Consider the following 16,616-nt stretch of genomic DNA (forward strand, 5'->3'; position numbering starts at 1 on the left):
ACGGTACCAAACATGAGTTGCCGAGGCCTCAGGCCTAAAAGAACGCAGAGACCGTTCGTCCTCGGTGTTTCACTCAAAGGACCAACACTTGTCTGCTGATTATCTGCAAGGCTTGAACCAACACCAACCGTGCCACATCACTTGCCAGAAAGGTTTTCACCGGTCCAATCCTCCAGGCCTACTGCGGGTATGTAAAACAGCAGCTAATGCAAGGGAACAACATTACGCAGCAGTGCCGTATCACAATTCCTGGCGATTTCCCCAGTGGCCATTCTCGCCAGGCCATAAGTAGACTGCTGCCGCTCTATCAATCCTTCAAGATGACAGAATCACAACAAGGTTGGTCATTTGATTTGGCGGGCATCCCTACGAAACAGTGGCGAACATCAATTCTCCCGTCACTGCAGGGGACAACACAGACGGCGCTGCCAGCACCATAGTCGGCGCCATTATGATCGTACTTGCCATTGTTGCTGTGGCTTTGCGTCTCTACACCCGGATCCCTCTCAAGCAAGGACTCAGGTGTAATGACCGTTTAATTCTCATTTCCCTAGCCTCCTTCGTTGTGGCTGCGATTTTAGCTCTTTTTGGTACGTGTATCAATCTTCATCCATTCCAATCATTCGTTGTTTTCGACGCCTTACGTCGCGGTAACATTCAGCTTTCTGCCCTTCTCAAACACGGAGCCCATACACAGCTCTGTCGATGCATTTCATAAGCGAAGACAAGTCCGGATTCCAGTAGTGGGCCACCTATACTTGATAGTATGCAGCGAGACTTTATTTCTAGCCTTGTAGAGTCACCGCACGAAGTTCAAATCGATTGTGTCTAGAGGCGTAGATCCAGTCTTTGCGTGGATTGTGTGGGTGTATCAGTCTAGCGTAGCCTTCAAAACAGTAGAATTGACCTTGTCTCAAGGTTGTAGACTGTGGAGCAGTGTGCTGGTAGATAACAGGGCTGGATATTGTTGAGGAAGCACACCTTTATGAATGGTATCTGCACACTATATAGCAGGGGTTAGAGGACCCCTCGTCATACTGAAACGATCAACAGAAATGAACGTACGGATCTGTGGCTAATATGGCTGTCTAGAATCAGCAGTAGCGGGCGGCTATAGTTAACGTTTCCCTTATTAAGCTCCGCGCGCTCCTCGACACGAAGAACACGCACGAGGAGCAGCTGGAGTACGAGTTGGACACCCTGCGCCGCGGCAGCGTATCGACGACACGCAGCGTGGACAATCGATCGTCTCTGCGCAACTCGCGCGACACCGTTGTCATGGCATGCGTTTCGGAGCTCGAGAATAACCGGTCTTCAAGGACTCGGTGCCACATCTGTCGGTGAGGGGTGACCAAAGATGTCTGAATTACCAGTATGCCTTAACTCACCTGGGTAGCTGCTTAAGTTTAATACTGCAACTAAGGAAGCAATCATATAATATAGCTAGCTAGTACCTTGATCGCCAGAGTTGGTATAAAGAGACTATTGGCTGGGAGCTTTAGACCTCTCTCTTTTTATCCACCTCACTAATGTATTACTTATATAAAAACTTACTTTATAGAGATTGTAAGGCAACTTGGTGAAATATCATAAAGGTGGCTTGACAAAAGGTAAGGCGTAATTAACTTATTATCTTGGACTTGTGTATCCTGAGCTCGTAATTTACGAAAAGCAAGAAAAGAACAACAGCACCATGCTCCCTCTCGTGACGGAGAATCTTCCTTCCGTTGTTTTCTTGGGGTATCCTGTGCCTGCCGTGTATACCTGCCCGCCAGCCCATCCTATGAACAACCATGGCCTTTCCAAAAGCGTCCAAACAAAAGAAATCTGTGCTGCTGTTGTTGCCGCCCCGACGCTCCCTTCCTTTATGCCTCCAAGTTGAATCGCCAACGAGTGTGATGATGTGAGATTCTGTGTATCTGTCGATGCGATTGCCGTTTCGTCTGCTTCGTTTTCTTGGCTTCGTTGCCTCAAGTCGCTGCCGTCGTGAGTTGCTTTACTATAGCAAGCAGTGTCCCTCCCGGGACCCCTCGCTTTCCGACTGCTATTCGTCAAGCTTGAACATCCTCCTCAGGGCCCCAAACTTCTTCTTCTTCCTGCCCCCGGCGTCACTACCGATGATGTCGGTATCGATCGTTCCTTGATGCGACATCGTTCTTCGCTGTAGGAACGAGGGTCTGGACAGTGACGGCTGTGACTTCGAGTGGCCCAAGACACTGGGGCTCCTCTGACCGTTCGTAGCAGTAGCGCCACCGTCCACGACATGTGCGCCCTTGACATCATCTGGTTCGTGGGTCTCCACCTCAACCGGTTCCTGCTCCTCATTCAGTGGCCACGTAGCCCCGCTGTCCGCCCTGTCGCGCAGACTATTGGACCTCAGAGCATTCAGTTCGTCTGGCGACCTCTCCAGATTAGTGTCCGCCCTTGCCGCGCTTTCCCTCCGCTCAGGCCGCGAGATCGCACCATTGCCCTGCTTCTTGTTCCGTCTCAGGACCGACGACATGAAGCTACGGCGCGCGGGGCGTCCCGCTCCGTCGTCAGCTCTGGGTAGGGAACCACGACCAGAACGGCTGCGTTTAATGCCAGGCTCGGTCTGCGCATGTGGTAGCGAAGCCGGGCCAGAGGTGACGCGATGGGATTTGTCGTCTTCATCGGCCCCGACAGGCTCTTGTTCATCGGAAAGCTCTTCCTCTTCCGGAAGCGGCGGACTGGGCAGGGCGTTGCGCGATCTGGTACCACGCATCGTCTTGGGCATGCTCAACGACGGCAGTGGCTCAGGAACGATGTCCTCGTCACTCGAGTCGTCAAAGCGGCTCGAGAATCGGCGCGGCACATCAGCCTCATCTTCGTCACTCGAATCATCACCGAAGCGAGACCCCTTCTTGCTTTTGCCTTTCTGCCCAAAGGAACCAGAGAAGCGCAAATAGCCTTTCCCGGAATCCGATGAGTTTCGGCGCTTGTTGGCGGGTGGACCGCCACGAAGTGTCGTCCGCATCCTGCCATCCATTGTCACCGGAGGATGACCACGGAGGGAGGAGCCGCCGCCACCAGGAGACATAGACCGTAAAGATAAGCGGCTTGGCTGCCTGTCACGAGTATTCTCCTCTACTTCTTGTGATCCATTGCCTGTTCTCATGGTTTTGCGGAAACCGAATCCTTGACTCGCGCGTCTCGACCGCTTGAAGCTGCTGGCACTGGAGTCTGAACCATGACGGCGCAGGCTGGGTTGGGTGATGCTGGGCCTTCCTTCAGGCTCCGAGACAGCTCGCGAGTGCCTCTTCGGCCCTGTGATCTGGGTGGTGATTCCCAAAGCTGGTGGAGGTGACGCAGGCTGCTGTGGAGTTGCAGCTGACCGACCTGGTGTGTCTGGACGTAGAGACTTGCGCATTCGGGCCCCGGTTTCGGTGGGCTGAGCGGGGTGGGAGGGGTTGCCGCCCGGAGAACGCATGGTTTTGCGCAGCTTAGTGCCTGCTTCCACTTTCCCAGAGGCCTGTTTACTACGCGGCTTCGAATGCTCCGCTGGGCTGTAGTCCTCGGCCTTGGATCCCGGCTTGACCATGTAAGTCCGTTCCGGGTCAACGGCCGCTCTCTGTTCCTCAATCACCATCTTCTCAGCGCTTCTCTTTTCGATCGATTTCTTTCTCCTCGGTTTCTTCACCTCCGGTCTCAAGTCCTCGAGGTCACCCTCAGCACCAGCTTCTTCAGCAGCTTCCTTTTCCAGCTGGGCTTTTTTCTCGGCGGTCAAGCTCCTCCAGTACGCCTTGGCAGCTTCCCAGTCGTCGACAGGCCCGGAGACCCCTTCTTGTTGTATCATGGCGATCGCCGCTGTTTCGTGTCCAGGTGCCTTCTGTGGCACGCTTGGTGTCGAAGATTCAGGGACATGCGCCTGCAGTTTCTCGATCCCAGGTGGTGTCTGGCGCGGGGGGCTGACGATGACAGCATCAAGTGACTGAAAACCGTCACCTTCAAGATCCAACGGATCTTCATATGCATCGCTATAAACGCTGTCCCCATCTGACTCGTCCGTGAGCTCCTGAGCGGCTGGCTTGGTGGCTAGAACCGTGCTGGGAGTGTGCACTGTAGCCGTCGCGTCCTCTCTTTGCACCACAGGTTCAAAGGCAACCCGTCGGGTTGGCGCAGACGAGTCGGTCAACGTCGCATCATGAGCCAGAGGCTTACTCTCGGCATCTGACTCGGCATCCGTCTCTGGGAACTCTCCCGGGAAGCGATAGGAGGCTCGATCTTGTTCCGTCTCAATAAGACGTGGGCTGGGTTGGGTGACAGAGATAGCAGGCACCTCCGCAGACACATCAGGTGGGTCGCCGCCAAAGTCCTTAACATCGCTGGCAACCTGCTCGTCTCCTGCTGGCTCATATGCTGAGCCGTTGGAGGGCTTCCAATCAGGCACCAGGGTCGAAGCGTCGCTGACCCGGCTTTCGTCGGCCTGCAGCCTGGGCGTATCTGCCATCAGCGCAGCCTCGCTGTCGTCGCTCGCAGTATCCGAGGCATACCCGCTGCCCTCGACGGATGTCACGACAGGCGGCAAGGGCTCTCGTAACTTGGAAATATTAGCCTCATTCTTAGGTTCCTGCTCGTGGATCATTGCACCCAGAGCATGGTCGCTAGATTGGCCCACAGTTTCAGCGTTTCCCCCAAGAGCCTCCGGGGTAGGGGGCTCCGATTCCTCGTGAACTGGCTCGTGAGGCCTAACAAGCGGGCGCTCCTCGGCCTCCTTAGGTTGCTGTTTCCTGCCTCTCACGCTGCCGAATGTAGGCAGCATTGGTCTCGGCTTCATGCCTTCGTCCTCCTCTAAAGGTATTGCGTCTTTCTTTTTGCCTATCCCGAGGCTGCTGTACCACGGTCGCCTGCTGGCCACTTGCGGACTTGGCGGCAGTGGACTGTCCGTCTCAGCCCTCCCAGCCGCCTCGCCGACGACGACTGTATTCCCATCATCGAAGCTGACACGAACCGCCTTCTTCCGAGGCATTGGTTGCTCATACGAAGGGATACCAGCTTCAGACCCGTCCGAAGCGGCATCTGCGGGAGATGCACCACGAGAAGGACTCTGGTGTTTCAAGGCAGATTTTCGCGGAGATATTGATCTCGGCGGAGGCTCATGCCGCACAGTCAGGCTATCGTGTACCGGCCCAAAGCGGGCACTGCGCACGGGGCTCTTCGAATGGGTTCTGGAGTCGCGTCCGAAATTTTGCACATCTTGAGGTTCAGCGACCACTTCGATCCCATCACGAGTGATGGCCCGTGGCTCCGTCGATGAAGAAGGTGGAGCTGCAGTAAGCTCGGACGGGATCGCAGGAGGCGGTCGGGTTGGCTCAACTGGTACATCCTCTGTAAGGTCACTCCGAGGCGGTGATGGTACGCCATGAACATAGACGTTCTGTCGAGCAGGCACAGAATCTAGAGCAGCAGAGGTTTTTGGTGGCGTTGATACTGGGGCCGGCGCTTCAAGCTCAATCTCAGACTCCAGACCCTCCGATTCCGACTCTTCTCTCACCACAGATGGTCTCCTCTGCAGACCGGTCTCGTGTGAATCGACATCCGGGGACTCTGGCGCAGGAACCACTTCTGGCGCGTTAGACGCAGGCGAATTTGGCGTTTGCGCATATCGATTCTGTGGTGGCGCAGCACCCGCGCTATTCTCTGTCACTGCTTCTCGCGGGGGACTGGGAGCTGCTTCCAGGTGAGCCTGGTCGTCCTCATCTTCTGGATCATGTGCCACGCTTGGTCTCTCCTCTGCCTGGTGTGGTCGCAACGAAGTAGCGGCAGCCACCTGTGCGGCGTTCGTAGAACTCGACGTCACTGCACTACCCTGGGGTCGACTGACAGTACCCTTAGCCAGATGCGAGCCAGTCCGAGCAGGCACCTGTTTCTTCTTCTTTGGCTTGGCTTCAGAAGCTGTCTGAATCCTTTGTTCGAGGGCCGACAGATCGGCCTGGGGCACCATTCTCCTAGAATTGGGGTCATAGACGAGCGTCTGGTCCGAGGTCACAGACGAAGACCGTGCCGACCTGACCGAGCCTCCCCGTTGGGGAGACATGGTCGAGCTCCGTCGCTTGGGTTTCACGCGAGGTTCGAGAGCAGAAGCTGGTGCTTCCTCGGGCCTCACGAATGTCGGGCTGCGGATGCGTGCAGGATAAGAAAAATTGACCGGCGACCCACGGCTGCCCGGCCTCTCCAAGCTTTCGCGTGGTTGCGCCTGTGCCTGTGCCTGTGCCTGCGCCTGTGCCTGTGCCGTCGGCGACGTCGCCATTATCGCATCCGAGGTCCTCACATTCGCCGGGTCACCCGTCTTTGCTGCGCCGAACCAAGTCCCGCCGGCTTTGTTGGCCTTCTGCGACGCCGTCCTCACAGGCGCGGTGACTATGCCAAGGCTCTTGGGCTTCTGCCTCGCCTGAGCCGCCTGCATGTTGACACTCTGTGGTATAGCTGGCACGGGGGGCGCCATATCGTCAGATTGGTACGAGTTCCTCGGTAACCCACTACTACTCAAGGATCTTTTTGCCTGCGCTCCGGGTGACGGCGACCGGAACGTGCGCTCTGTCATGGACCCAGAGCTGCCCTGCCTCCTAAGCTGCCCTCCCGGGCGGGTGTCGGGTGTGCTCCTTCCGGCAGACGAGGATCGCGAGGCACTCCTCCGCGCGTTCCTCTTCGTCTGGACCTCTGCGACGTTGGTGGGAGTCGTGGGACGGGCCTTGAGGGCGGCGGCGGCGGCGGCTGCGCTCAGCGAGGCGGTGCTGGACTCGCGGCGGGTGAAGGCCGAAATGGCAGCAGTGGCTGCGCTGGGGTTTGCGGTAGAAGCATTGAGAGGCTGCGAGGAGAGGGAGGGAGTAGAGTTAGCCCGAGATGCCTGGCTGTGGATGGCCATGGCGGCGAAAGCCTATCTAGATCAAACAGGGGTGGGAAGAGAGCATTGCCCAGCCCGGCCTATAATGGACGGGGAGCGGATGTCACAGGATTCAGGCTGGGGAGGGAGCGGCATGCAGGCAGACGTAGACATGTACTTCTACTCCCAAGGTGTGATTTCTGCTTCTGCTGTCCATGACAAGTCCACCAAACGTTGGAATGTGCGACAAAGGAGAAACGGTGGCGAGCACTCGACGTACCGGATTGGGTGGGCGACGTCGTCTAGACCCGAACATGGCTTCTCGCTGCTTCGCTACCGGGTACGACCGCGCATTGTATGGTATTGTATAGTCGCATGCGCCTATAAGTCTAGCGAGAATCGAGCGAGCGAGCCAGCACCAGACTAATGATTGGAGCTAACGTTGGGGGAGAAGAGAGTGTGTACTCTGGGTAGGGAGAAGGTGACGAGACTTGGACTGGATCAAGTAGATAGTCACTGATGCGGAGGCACACAAGCTTGGGTTGGGTTGGGTTGGGTTGGGGATGGTTGGTGTGAGCTGAGCAGAGGGATCGGGAGAAGGTGGGAGTGAGGGAGCGAAACAGAAACAGAGGCAGCACCGCAAGCCAGAGACAGCATGACGATGGATGATCCTCCAGGCTGGTTGGTCTGGACTGTCAAGCCCCGGGTTCCCGATGCTGGTCGGTGCCAGTGATCGACAAGAGCGACCGAGTTTGGGCTGGGCAGGCCTAAAAAAGCTCGGGCGCTAGGGTTGTTTCTGGGTCGAATTGGGCCCGCCAAGCACTGACACCGCCTGGGGCCAGCTGGGGCCCGGGGCAGGAGGCCTGTCGTCGATCCATTTATGCTCACCGGGGAATCCAAGCCAACTTCAATAAAATTTGAACACAGCCTTCTTCTCCTACCACGACAAAATTACCACACCACAGCAAGTGTGTGACCAGTGGCTCCATTCAGAGAGACCATCTAGCCAGAAAGGGTGTGTAGGGTACCTAGGTGGCCCGAAAAGGGCGAATGGTGACCTGTTTAGCAGAGACTCTGTCCCAGCAACGACGCCCGTCTCCGGCTCCACGAGACTGTGTATCCTACTTAGGTATTGTACTACCTGAGTAGATGCTGCGACACATCGTGGTCCAAGACAGCGAAACACATTGTTTGGGAGTCCCAGGCCCAGGGCGAAGCGGTTGTCTCAATGCCCGCAACTGCGCCCGAGCTCCCCGGTAGACTCGGCCGCTCTCAACCGCTCGATTCCAGCGGCCCGGTAGTAACTCGACCGCCCGGATGCGCCGGTCGACATCCATTTTGACATCCACGAGCGTTATCTAGTCTGGGAGACTGCATAGACCACGCGATGTATATTGTTGTACTTGTTAAGAACGCTTCACATATTCAACCCTCTAGCATGTCTGCCCATCAATACCACCCTTCCCGCCCGATCTTTTTCTGATTCGCAGTTTTAGATTGTCTGACGTCTGGTCAATGGTCAACCAAATTGCTCCCTATGGGCTACTCAGGTTGCTCCGCTGGGGAGAGGGTGACATCGTTGCTACCCCAAGCTGTTTTGGTTTGGAGTGGATGCTTTTCGGCTTACCTCGACTCTTCCGCTCTGCACTGCCTAGACAAGCTTGGAGGGGTCATACGTCATAGCTTGTCACCGATGGACGCCGCCCACATGCTCGGCCGTACTATACGTAAGTTTCGGTAGACTAACACCTGATTACTCATCTGGCCAACGACATGCATCACCCTACAGTGTACCAAGAAAGCAACACCATATCAAACTGCCACAGGGTTCAATCCCTTTTATCCAGATAGTCAGGTTCGGTAGGACGGCACGGCCACTGGCATAGTTGGTTATCTTTCTGAGGCTTCAACTCGTACATTGGTGCTATCCATCATCTGGGTATATTGTAGGTAAGGTGAGGATCGAGCCGCAGTCTCCGGGGTTCCCACCCAGCGCCTCTCGTTCGAGACCTCCCGTTTTCTCACGAGCCCGTCCAGCACTTTCATTCCTGGGGAAGATCGTGCCATGATGTGGATGTTTGAATTTTTGTTGTATCATGTGCAGAAGAGGGGGGTTGTGTAGCATCGTCAGGGCACCGACTTTCAACGCTTCCGTCCCAGGTGACCTCACGTTCGCTCCCTGTCGCCCAAGAACACCTATCCTCAAGAAGGTATACCTGAGGTGGGCGAGATCCTGTCTGATGAGATTGTCTGTCCAGTGAGACACTGTCGGTGGCGTCCGCACAGTAGCACCCAGAGTAGGCTCTGATGGATTCTCCACAGCTTCTGCCTGTTGCGTCTAGTTCTGAATCGCAAACGGAAAGGAGCGACATCGATCCTTCCACGTCCCTGGTTCCTTCGACGGAGCCGTTTGGCGAAGTGAGGACACAAGCTCTTAGATCTTGCCCCGCTCTCCCTCAATTCGTACTCCCTCTGCTCCTGTGCCCCCTCCCCCGCCTGCACCACCGCCGTGATCATGTTCGGCTGTACCGTGATCTGTCTTTTGAGAACGACCAAAGTCGGCCGGTGCTTGGCTTGGATCAAGCTCGTAATTGCCCTCTCCCTCGTACTCCTCGTCATCGAATACGTCGCTCTGCGTATCCTGACTCTGCGTGTGGTTCATCGACGGTGCTGCATGTGCGTCATTCGCGTGACTGTGCACGTTGTTGCCGTTTCCGTTGCCGTTCCCACTGTTGTTGGCGCTGTTCTTGGACGGCGCCTTGCTCTTCTTGCCCTTGCGGCTTCTCGCCTTAGCCTTCTCCCACACCCGACGTCGTTCCTCCTCTTGCTGGCGAATTTTCCTATCCTTGATCTCGTACTGTCGAATCAGAGCTACTGGCGGATAGCCAAAAATGCGCTCGTACTCGCAGAACTCGCAAATCCATTGATCCTCGAGCTTGGGCGGGTTGAGGAAGTTTTGCCTCGCAGTCCCCTCCCGACGCTTCCTGGCTTGGAGATGCAAGTCTCTGGCCGCTCGACGTCGATTCTTCCGTTCCAGAGTTGCCGCAGACTGAGGAGCTTCGCCACGCAAGCTGCTTTCTGAGGGGGCACCTTCTTGGCCGGGAGTGCCCATGGCGCCTACCACCTGGTGGCCCTGAGTAGCACGCGGGTGCGTGTAGCCTCCTGCTGCGGCTTGGTTGTAATCCATTGCAGCCGAATTGGACATCTTGGGGTCGGAGCCTGGCCAGGCTAAAGTTCCCGGGACTTGAGAGTCACATGTGAAAGTGAACTGCGTGGTCGCTGGGGTCGACTTGACCGATTGCTGTTGGTGGAGTAGGCTGGTGTTTTCCTGGCCTTCTAGAGCGGGGAGTTTTTCTGCGTTGGCAATCGCGTTAGAAATAATGCCGGTGCTTTGGACTTGAAGACAAAGACAACGTCAGTTTGACTCCAAAGTTGGCAAACAAAACCACTCGCGTTTCTTGGGGTTGACCAAGACAAGACGGGCGTTTTTCAAAAAGCAGCCCAGACCGCAACTCGACTTACCCGTGGGGGACCAGTGGCCTGGACGATTCTTAGAATTTCGGCCCAACCAATTGCCACTAGCATCTGAGAGAGTTTGCAACGGGCTCCTACCATTTCTCGCCCTCCCAAATCGGCCCCGCCCAGGACCAGAGACGTTTTGGCCGGCAGACACGAAACTTCCCGATCCGTAGTAGGGCACTGAGGTAGAATTCCCATTCTCTCCTGGTCTGTCTGGTATTGCTGCCAAGCCAGGGGACGCGGCGTGGGTGTCGTTTAACCCGTGGTCGCTAAGGCCATGGGCTCCGTTCATCTCTCCCGCCGTCGGAATCTTCCTCTTCTTTTTGTTATTTGTGTTCTCGAAAGAGTCATACCCGTCGGCCGACGAAGATGCCGAGGGTGGAGGCTGTGGCGCATGACCCTGTCGCGCCATATCGGATTTTTGCAGCAGCCGCGGCGAACGACCTAGAGACTCCGTCGGCGGTCGGGCCACCACAGCTCTCCTGGTCGAGACCTCGTCCATCTCACACGCGGCACTGACTCCATTCCTTCGAGGCGTGGGACGGCCTGGGAGATCTGGACGAGGGTCTTTGATGCCCGAGCTCGACTCTTCCTCCAACAGCGCTCCTTTGAGGTTACATGGGTATGAAAACAGAGCAGGCGCCGATTGGCGTGCCGGTGGATATTCGATCGCATCAGCGACCTCGGGCGACAGACGTTCGCGGAGGCGGCGTTTAGGGAGCGGTCGGATGGGTCGATCTGAGCGGTCGTTATGGTAGACTGGAGTAGAAGGTACAGTATCTGAAGCCATATTTTTGTTGAAGCCTACGTGATGAAAAACACAACCACAAAGCATTAGCCCAACGTACAGGCCTGAGAATAGGCATATGAAGGTGAAGGTGATAAGGCAGATGTTGTGGAGGAAGGCGAAAATCCCATATTGGTGGCCCTCCAACAGCCCCTCTGTGATGGATTCGCGCGCTGGGTCGCCCGCGAGAACGCCGATAGCCGTGCCCGGGTTCTGTGAGAGGGGCATAGTGGTGTCTTGATTATGGGTCGCGAAGGAAGGTAGAGTTTGGGGGTGGTAGGTGTTGGGAAGGGACTTGTTCCCCGCGGGACAAGCTTGAAAGGTGCCATGGGAGGGAAAGAATGAACGCGGCGAGGCGATGCAAGGCAGGGCAATGCAGGGCAAGGCAACCAGGTACTGACTGACCGTTGACGGCCTTACAAGACAGAGTCTCCGAGCTTTACTCCAAACAAGCCGCGAAGTCCAGCTCCCAATAAACCGATCTTTTCTTCCCTTCTCCGTCTTGTTCGCAACTGATCGGCAATAGCGAAGCAGCGGACCCGGGGGCAGCTCTAGGGGGTGGAGGAGGCGGTGGTGGGCGGCAGCGTCGTCGCCAGCTCGGTGCACAGTTAGTTGGGTATCGTGGCCGTCTCGCCTGCCCAAAAGACACCGTCATCAGACACAGATTCTAAAAAAGCAACAGAAATGACCGTCCCAAACCGCCCACCAGGTGCTTTCGACTGGCCAACCTTGCTGGAGGGCGAGGGCAACGGGCCAGGAAGCAAGCTCCCCCACTGTCTCCATACTGCTTTTACTCAGCGGTCGCCCCCCGCGGCGGAGTCATCACCCTGCGCAGCGAGAATCCAGACGCGGGCGAACGAAGCTGCCGGCCCTTCCCCGGTCGCAGCAGGTTCGATGGCATTGCCATTGCTGTTTTGAACGGCTGGTATATAACAGAGCAGGATCGGAGTCCACCCACCTTTGTTGGGGCCCGGAACGAGGGTTTGCGTCTCAGGAAGGTCGACTGCCCGCCTGTCGGGGGCCGGGGGCCAAGCGAGAATGACGACTGACAGAGAGTCGCGGCAAGGACAGAAGCAACGGGGACGAACAAGCATGCGGGCAAAGGGTAATGATGCAGCAGGACCAAGGAGGAGACTCGGACAAGGTCGATGCTCTCTCCAACCTCAAGCTGGGCCAGGACTTTGTGTGAAATACAGATTGCTGGATGCAGGATGCAGCACAAGGTGGTCAGTCGGGAATTGGGGGGCTCTCCCTAAAACGCATAGCACACACGGGAATTCTTGATAATGGGATGGGTCAATGATAATCGGGCCTGTGGCACTGGGTGGGAGCCAGGACCGATGAGCGAGCAGGGTTACCTAAGCTGGGGAGGTGGATGCCCCCCATGCCGAGTTGGCGGGCGGCCGCGACAGCTCAACTCGGTCTGGGCAGCAGTCTGGCAGCAGTCTGGATGTCTGAGATTATCAATGGTCAACTGTCCAGACTGCTTGTTGATGACTGCTTGATTGATCTCGAGGGGTTGTGATGAATCCATTCAGTACCATTCTGTACCAGGTGAGCGGCCCGCCCTGGCCGTTGCCGTCAGTCAGGGCCGTTCTCTCTTGAACAAACCCCTGCTCCCCCCCTCCATTCTGTCATCGGCTCACTGACCTCACTCACCTGGCCCATCCCACGGCGCTCCTCAATCCAATCAATCGACCGTTCAATCAATCATCAGCCAACTCGCACTCACCTTCTTTTCCCCCAGACGACGAGATTTCACTCCAGCCAGCTCATCCATCCTCACTCACATCCACACTCCGAGAAACCTGACGTCCATTCACCCAGGCTCATCAGGTCTCGGCCGGACTGCCTGCGCCGACTACAGCGCTTACATATCCATGGATACAGTACTTATCCGTCCCCTTCTCACATCATCATTTTGTGCTTGTTGTTCTTCGCAATGGCCTCCCGTATCGACGAGAGCTCCGGTTTCTCTGGTGAACGGAATGGAGCCTTCCATTTGCTGATGGTGAACAAGCCGTCCCAGAAAACGCCTGTTAGGCTGAGACCTTGATCCTACGCTCTGGCAGCCGGGCGCAGGGAGTCCTGCCTAGCAGACCCCGCCCACAAAACGGAACCAGGCACACACTGTACATGCAGCAAGGGTACCTCCGGCACATTGGCTTTTGGCCCGATGCGAGCTGCTCGGTGCTCTGCTGCGCTGCGCTGCGCTGCGCTGCCCTCTCGCTCAGCATTATTGGGTTTGGATTTTCCCACTCGTCCATCCTCCGCTCCGGTCCTGAACCACCTCACCTTCCAAACCTGCCTCTCTCTCCTCGTCCTGCTGCTCTGTCCAGCCCTACCTGCCGTCGACGCTCTTGGTTCCTCCCTACAGTCTTCTCCCAGTCATGGTTGTCTGCTTGCTCAAGCAGCAAACCTCCTTCGTTCCGTCCTTGCCTCCCTCGAACTAATCTCGACGCCTCTTCCACCTACCACGAAGCTCGACTTCACTCTCTCACCCCTCTCTACTCGACAATTGCCTTCGTCCTCACCGTTCCTACCAAGCTCCAGAACGGTCGCTCCCCTCCCTCGACTCTCTATCCCTCGTTCTCCCGCCACACGGCTGCCAGTCTTTCATTGGAGAGGCTAGGTCCAGCTTTCTGCGCGTCGCACCATTCCTCCTCCCGCTTCCCGCCTCCCGCCTCTCCCCCACACAGCCCTCGTGGCAAGCAATGGCAGGGAACTCTCCACCGAGACGGAGTTCACGTGCAAGAACAGTACAGTCACAATCGCAGTCGCAGCCGCAATCACAGCATTCGTCTACATCCTCGAGTCTCTCGGGTCGACCTGAGCGAAACACCAGATCCGTCAATAAGACCGGTTCCCCTCAGAAGTCCACCCCCAGCCTCTCTGACGAGCCGCCCGACGAGTCTGTCGCGAGCACCGACGATTTGCCCACCAGGCGGCGTCGCACTCGTGCCCAAGGACAAGAAGAGGAACGCGACAAACCACTCCCACATCGCGACACCATTGAGATGGCCGGCGACCCAGACGAACTGCTCGAAGAGGACGACGGCGCTGTCCGTTGCGTCTGTGGCTTCGACGACTATCCCGGCCCGCCACCGGTGGATGATGACAAGAAGCATGGCCCCAAAGATTCAATTGACGTCGAGCCGCTGCTGCCATCCGACATTAACGATGACGTGGCTGGGCTGTTCGTGCAGTGCGACGTTTGTAATGTCTGGCAGCATGGTGCTTGCGTCGGAATTATGAGTGAGGACACGACACCGGATGAGTACTACTGTGAGGAGTGTAGGAAAGACCTCCACAAAGTACACATAGCCAGCAATGGGTAAGCTCTGTTTCTTTCTTCAGCGCTCTTGTGTATCAGGGCGCTGTAGTTTCAACATCGCACCCTCTCATCTACCTCGAGGTGCTCGAGTGTCAATGGCCTGTTTGGTCACTATGATGCTTCCGACAAGACTGACTCCGTGGCTCTCAGACAACGCTACTCGCACTACTTTCCTATCCTTCCTAACCACCGAAAGTCCACCACGCGATCACGATCCCCAAAGGACAAAGACAGCAAAGAGAGGGAGACGAGAAGCGGTCGGCAATCGTCGATCACTCAGGCATCCAAGAGAAGATCTACCATGAACAGTAGAGACGCAGCTTATGATGAGGAGGAGCAGCTTCGCCTCGCCATTGAGGCCAGCAAGGAGGTTGTTGGCCAAGACAGCGCCATTGATAGTGCTAGTGGTAGCAGGAGATCCAAGCGTGGCCGCGACGACAGTGAAGAGTACGTTGCTTCTCTCTGGTAACACAGTGAGCGACTGACAGAGGCGTTTGCAGGAAACAAGACGCTGGCAAAAGGCAACGGACAAAGTCCAAGTCCCCCTCGCCGGCAGAGGACAACAATGAGCAGCCAGATGCCCTCGAAGATTCCGAAGAAGCCCTAAATAACAGAAGCGGATCGAAGAAGTCCCGCAACCTGGTGACTCGCAACCAAGGCCAGCACAAGGAAAAGGAGCGGGAGGAACGTGAGCGCCAAAGGGCTGAAGCAGCAAAAAAGCGTAGCGGTCGAGCAGAACGCCGGCGAGCTGATGGTAGCACACCCGCATCTACGATTCTTGTGAAGGGGCTGGAGGCTCAAGTGGATACAGATTCAGACCCCTCGGAGGAGTTGCCATTGGCAACCCGGACGGTAGCCAGCCGGTCGGCGGGCGAGAAGGCGACGGCGACGGCCACAGCGACGACTACGGCGACAGGAGCGAGCGAGGGCAAGGTGGAGACGACGTTCACAGTCGAGGCACCGCCCTCATCACAACCAACACCCGATACGCCCCCAACCCACGCACCCGCTCAAAGCTCATCGAAGCCCAAACGGGCCCAAGCCAAGAAAGGCAAAGGGAGAAATCAGTACACCAAGGATCGAGACGTGCGCGACGAGACTTCTCCAGCGCGGTCTCAGTCAAGAGACGTACAGGGACACGACACTGGACATGCACATCATTCCAAATCGGGCGAGGCCTCACACAAGCCACACTCACGGACTAAGGGCGGATTTAATAGCAAGGTGTCGATGACTGACATGAAGCGGAAGGCCAGCGCAATGCTAGACTACATATCCAGAACACAGGTCGAGATGGCCGGAGAGGCGACACCGCCGAACACCGACAGTCCCAAGTCTGTCGAAGTCGTCGCTCCACAGACCGGCGGGAACGGTGCCCGATCAGGACAGAAAAAGGCGTCCGAACTTGCTAATGGCGAATTGGGCTCCAGCGCTCGCCCGACAGGAGAGCAGAAAGACTTCAAGGATCTTTCGTCCATGGAGATGATGGCGCGTCTGTCGACCGACCTGGTCAAATGGCAGCAGGAGTTTGCTTCATAAGCTCCACGGTGTCTGGTTCCCAGTTGCTTTCAAAACGCTTGACGGCCCTTTTTTTTTATACCGGGAGCGAGGGCTGCATATTGGACGGCAGCTCAGTGGCGTCTGTTGGTCTCAGACCGAGATGGTCTTGATATACGAATTATTGCATAATGCCGGCGTTCACTCCCGAAGGCTTTCCGCTACGGTCTTTCACGGTTCATAGCAAGACGTGTCCATGCGTCAAAAGAAATCCTTGTACATATCACCAACGAGTGAGATGATGGAGGCCGAGATGTTATATAGCAGGACGATTGCTGATACCCAGAGGTGATAGGATGAAAGCGGGTACTGTTTGATGCAGAGCTGTGCTGGGTGGATGGATCAAGCATTCCATTTCTTGAAGGCTTGAAGTCACAGTTACTTTGGCAGTGTCTCTAAAATATCATTAGTGCCAGAAGAGGTCATTGTAGGTCCCAGGAATCATGGGTTTCAATGTGACACAGGTCAACGCAGCCTTCTAGTGAGGCGACCTCTGGTTAGACTATCTTTGGCGAAATGACCTCTTGTGGATTGAGGTACTGTGGGATGACCTTTAGTGAGAAATCAGCTTCAGGGAA

The 16,616-nt window shown here is 56.4% G+C and overlaps 3 protein-coding genes across 3 annotated transcripts; 1 reads left to right on the forward strand and 2 right to left on the reverse strand.

Annotated features, from left to right (window-relative positions):
- Positions 1-2,044: 2,044 nt before the first annotated feature.
- Positions 2,045-6,883, reverse strand: INS49_001786 (uncharacterized protein; the record flags this gene model as incomplete). Its single annotated transcript, XM_043162607.1, has 1 exon — positions 2,045-6,883. One exon carries the CDS (start codon positions 6,881-6,883, stop codon positions 2,045-2,047), a length of 4,839 nt encoding a protein of 1,612 aa, XP_043031113.1.
- Positions 6,884-9,275: 2,392 nt separating this feature from the next.
- INS49_001787 (uncharacterized protein) lies at positions 9,276-11,375 on the reverse strand (the record flags this gene model as incomplete). The annotated part of the gene is made up of 3 exons (XM_043162608.1): positions 9,276-10,237; positions 10,364-10,381; positions 10,454-11,375. 3 exons carry the CDS (start codon positions 11,373-11,375, stop codon positions 9,276-9,278), a joined length of 1,902 nt encoding a protein of 633 aa, XP_043031114.1.
- Positions 11,376-13,861: 2,486 nt separating this feature from the next.
- INS49_001788 (uncharacterized protein) lies at positions 13,862-16,020 on the forward strand (the record flags this gene model as incomplete). The annotated part of the gene is made up of 3 exons (XM_043162609.1): positions 13,862-14,481; positions 14,632-14,928; positions 14,982-16,020. 3 exons carry the CDS (start codon positions 13,862-13,864, stop codon positions 16,018-16,020), a joined length of 1,956 nt encoding a protein of 651 aa, XP_043031115.1.
- Between the last annotated feature and the right edge of the window lie 596 nt (positions 16,021-16,616).

This window comes from Diaporthe citri (assembly GCF_014595645.1).
Source record: "Diaporthe citri strain NFHF-8-4 chromosome Unknown scaffold_1, whole genome shotgun sequence".
Taxonomy (NCBI): domain Eukaryota; kingdom Fungi; phylum Ascomycota; class Sordariomycetes; order Diaporthales; family Diaporthaceae; genus Diaporthe; species Diaporthe citri.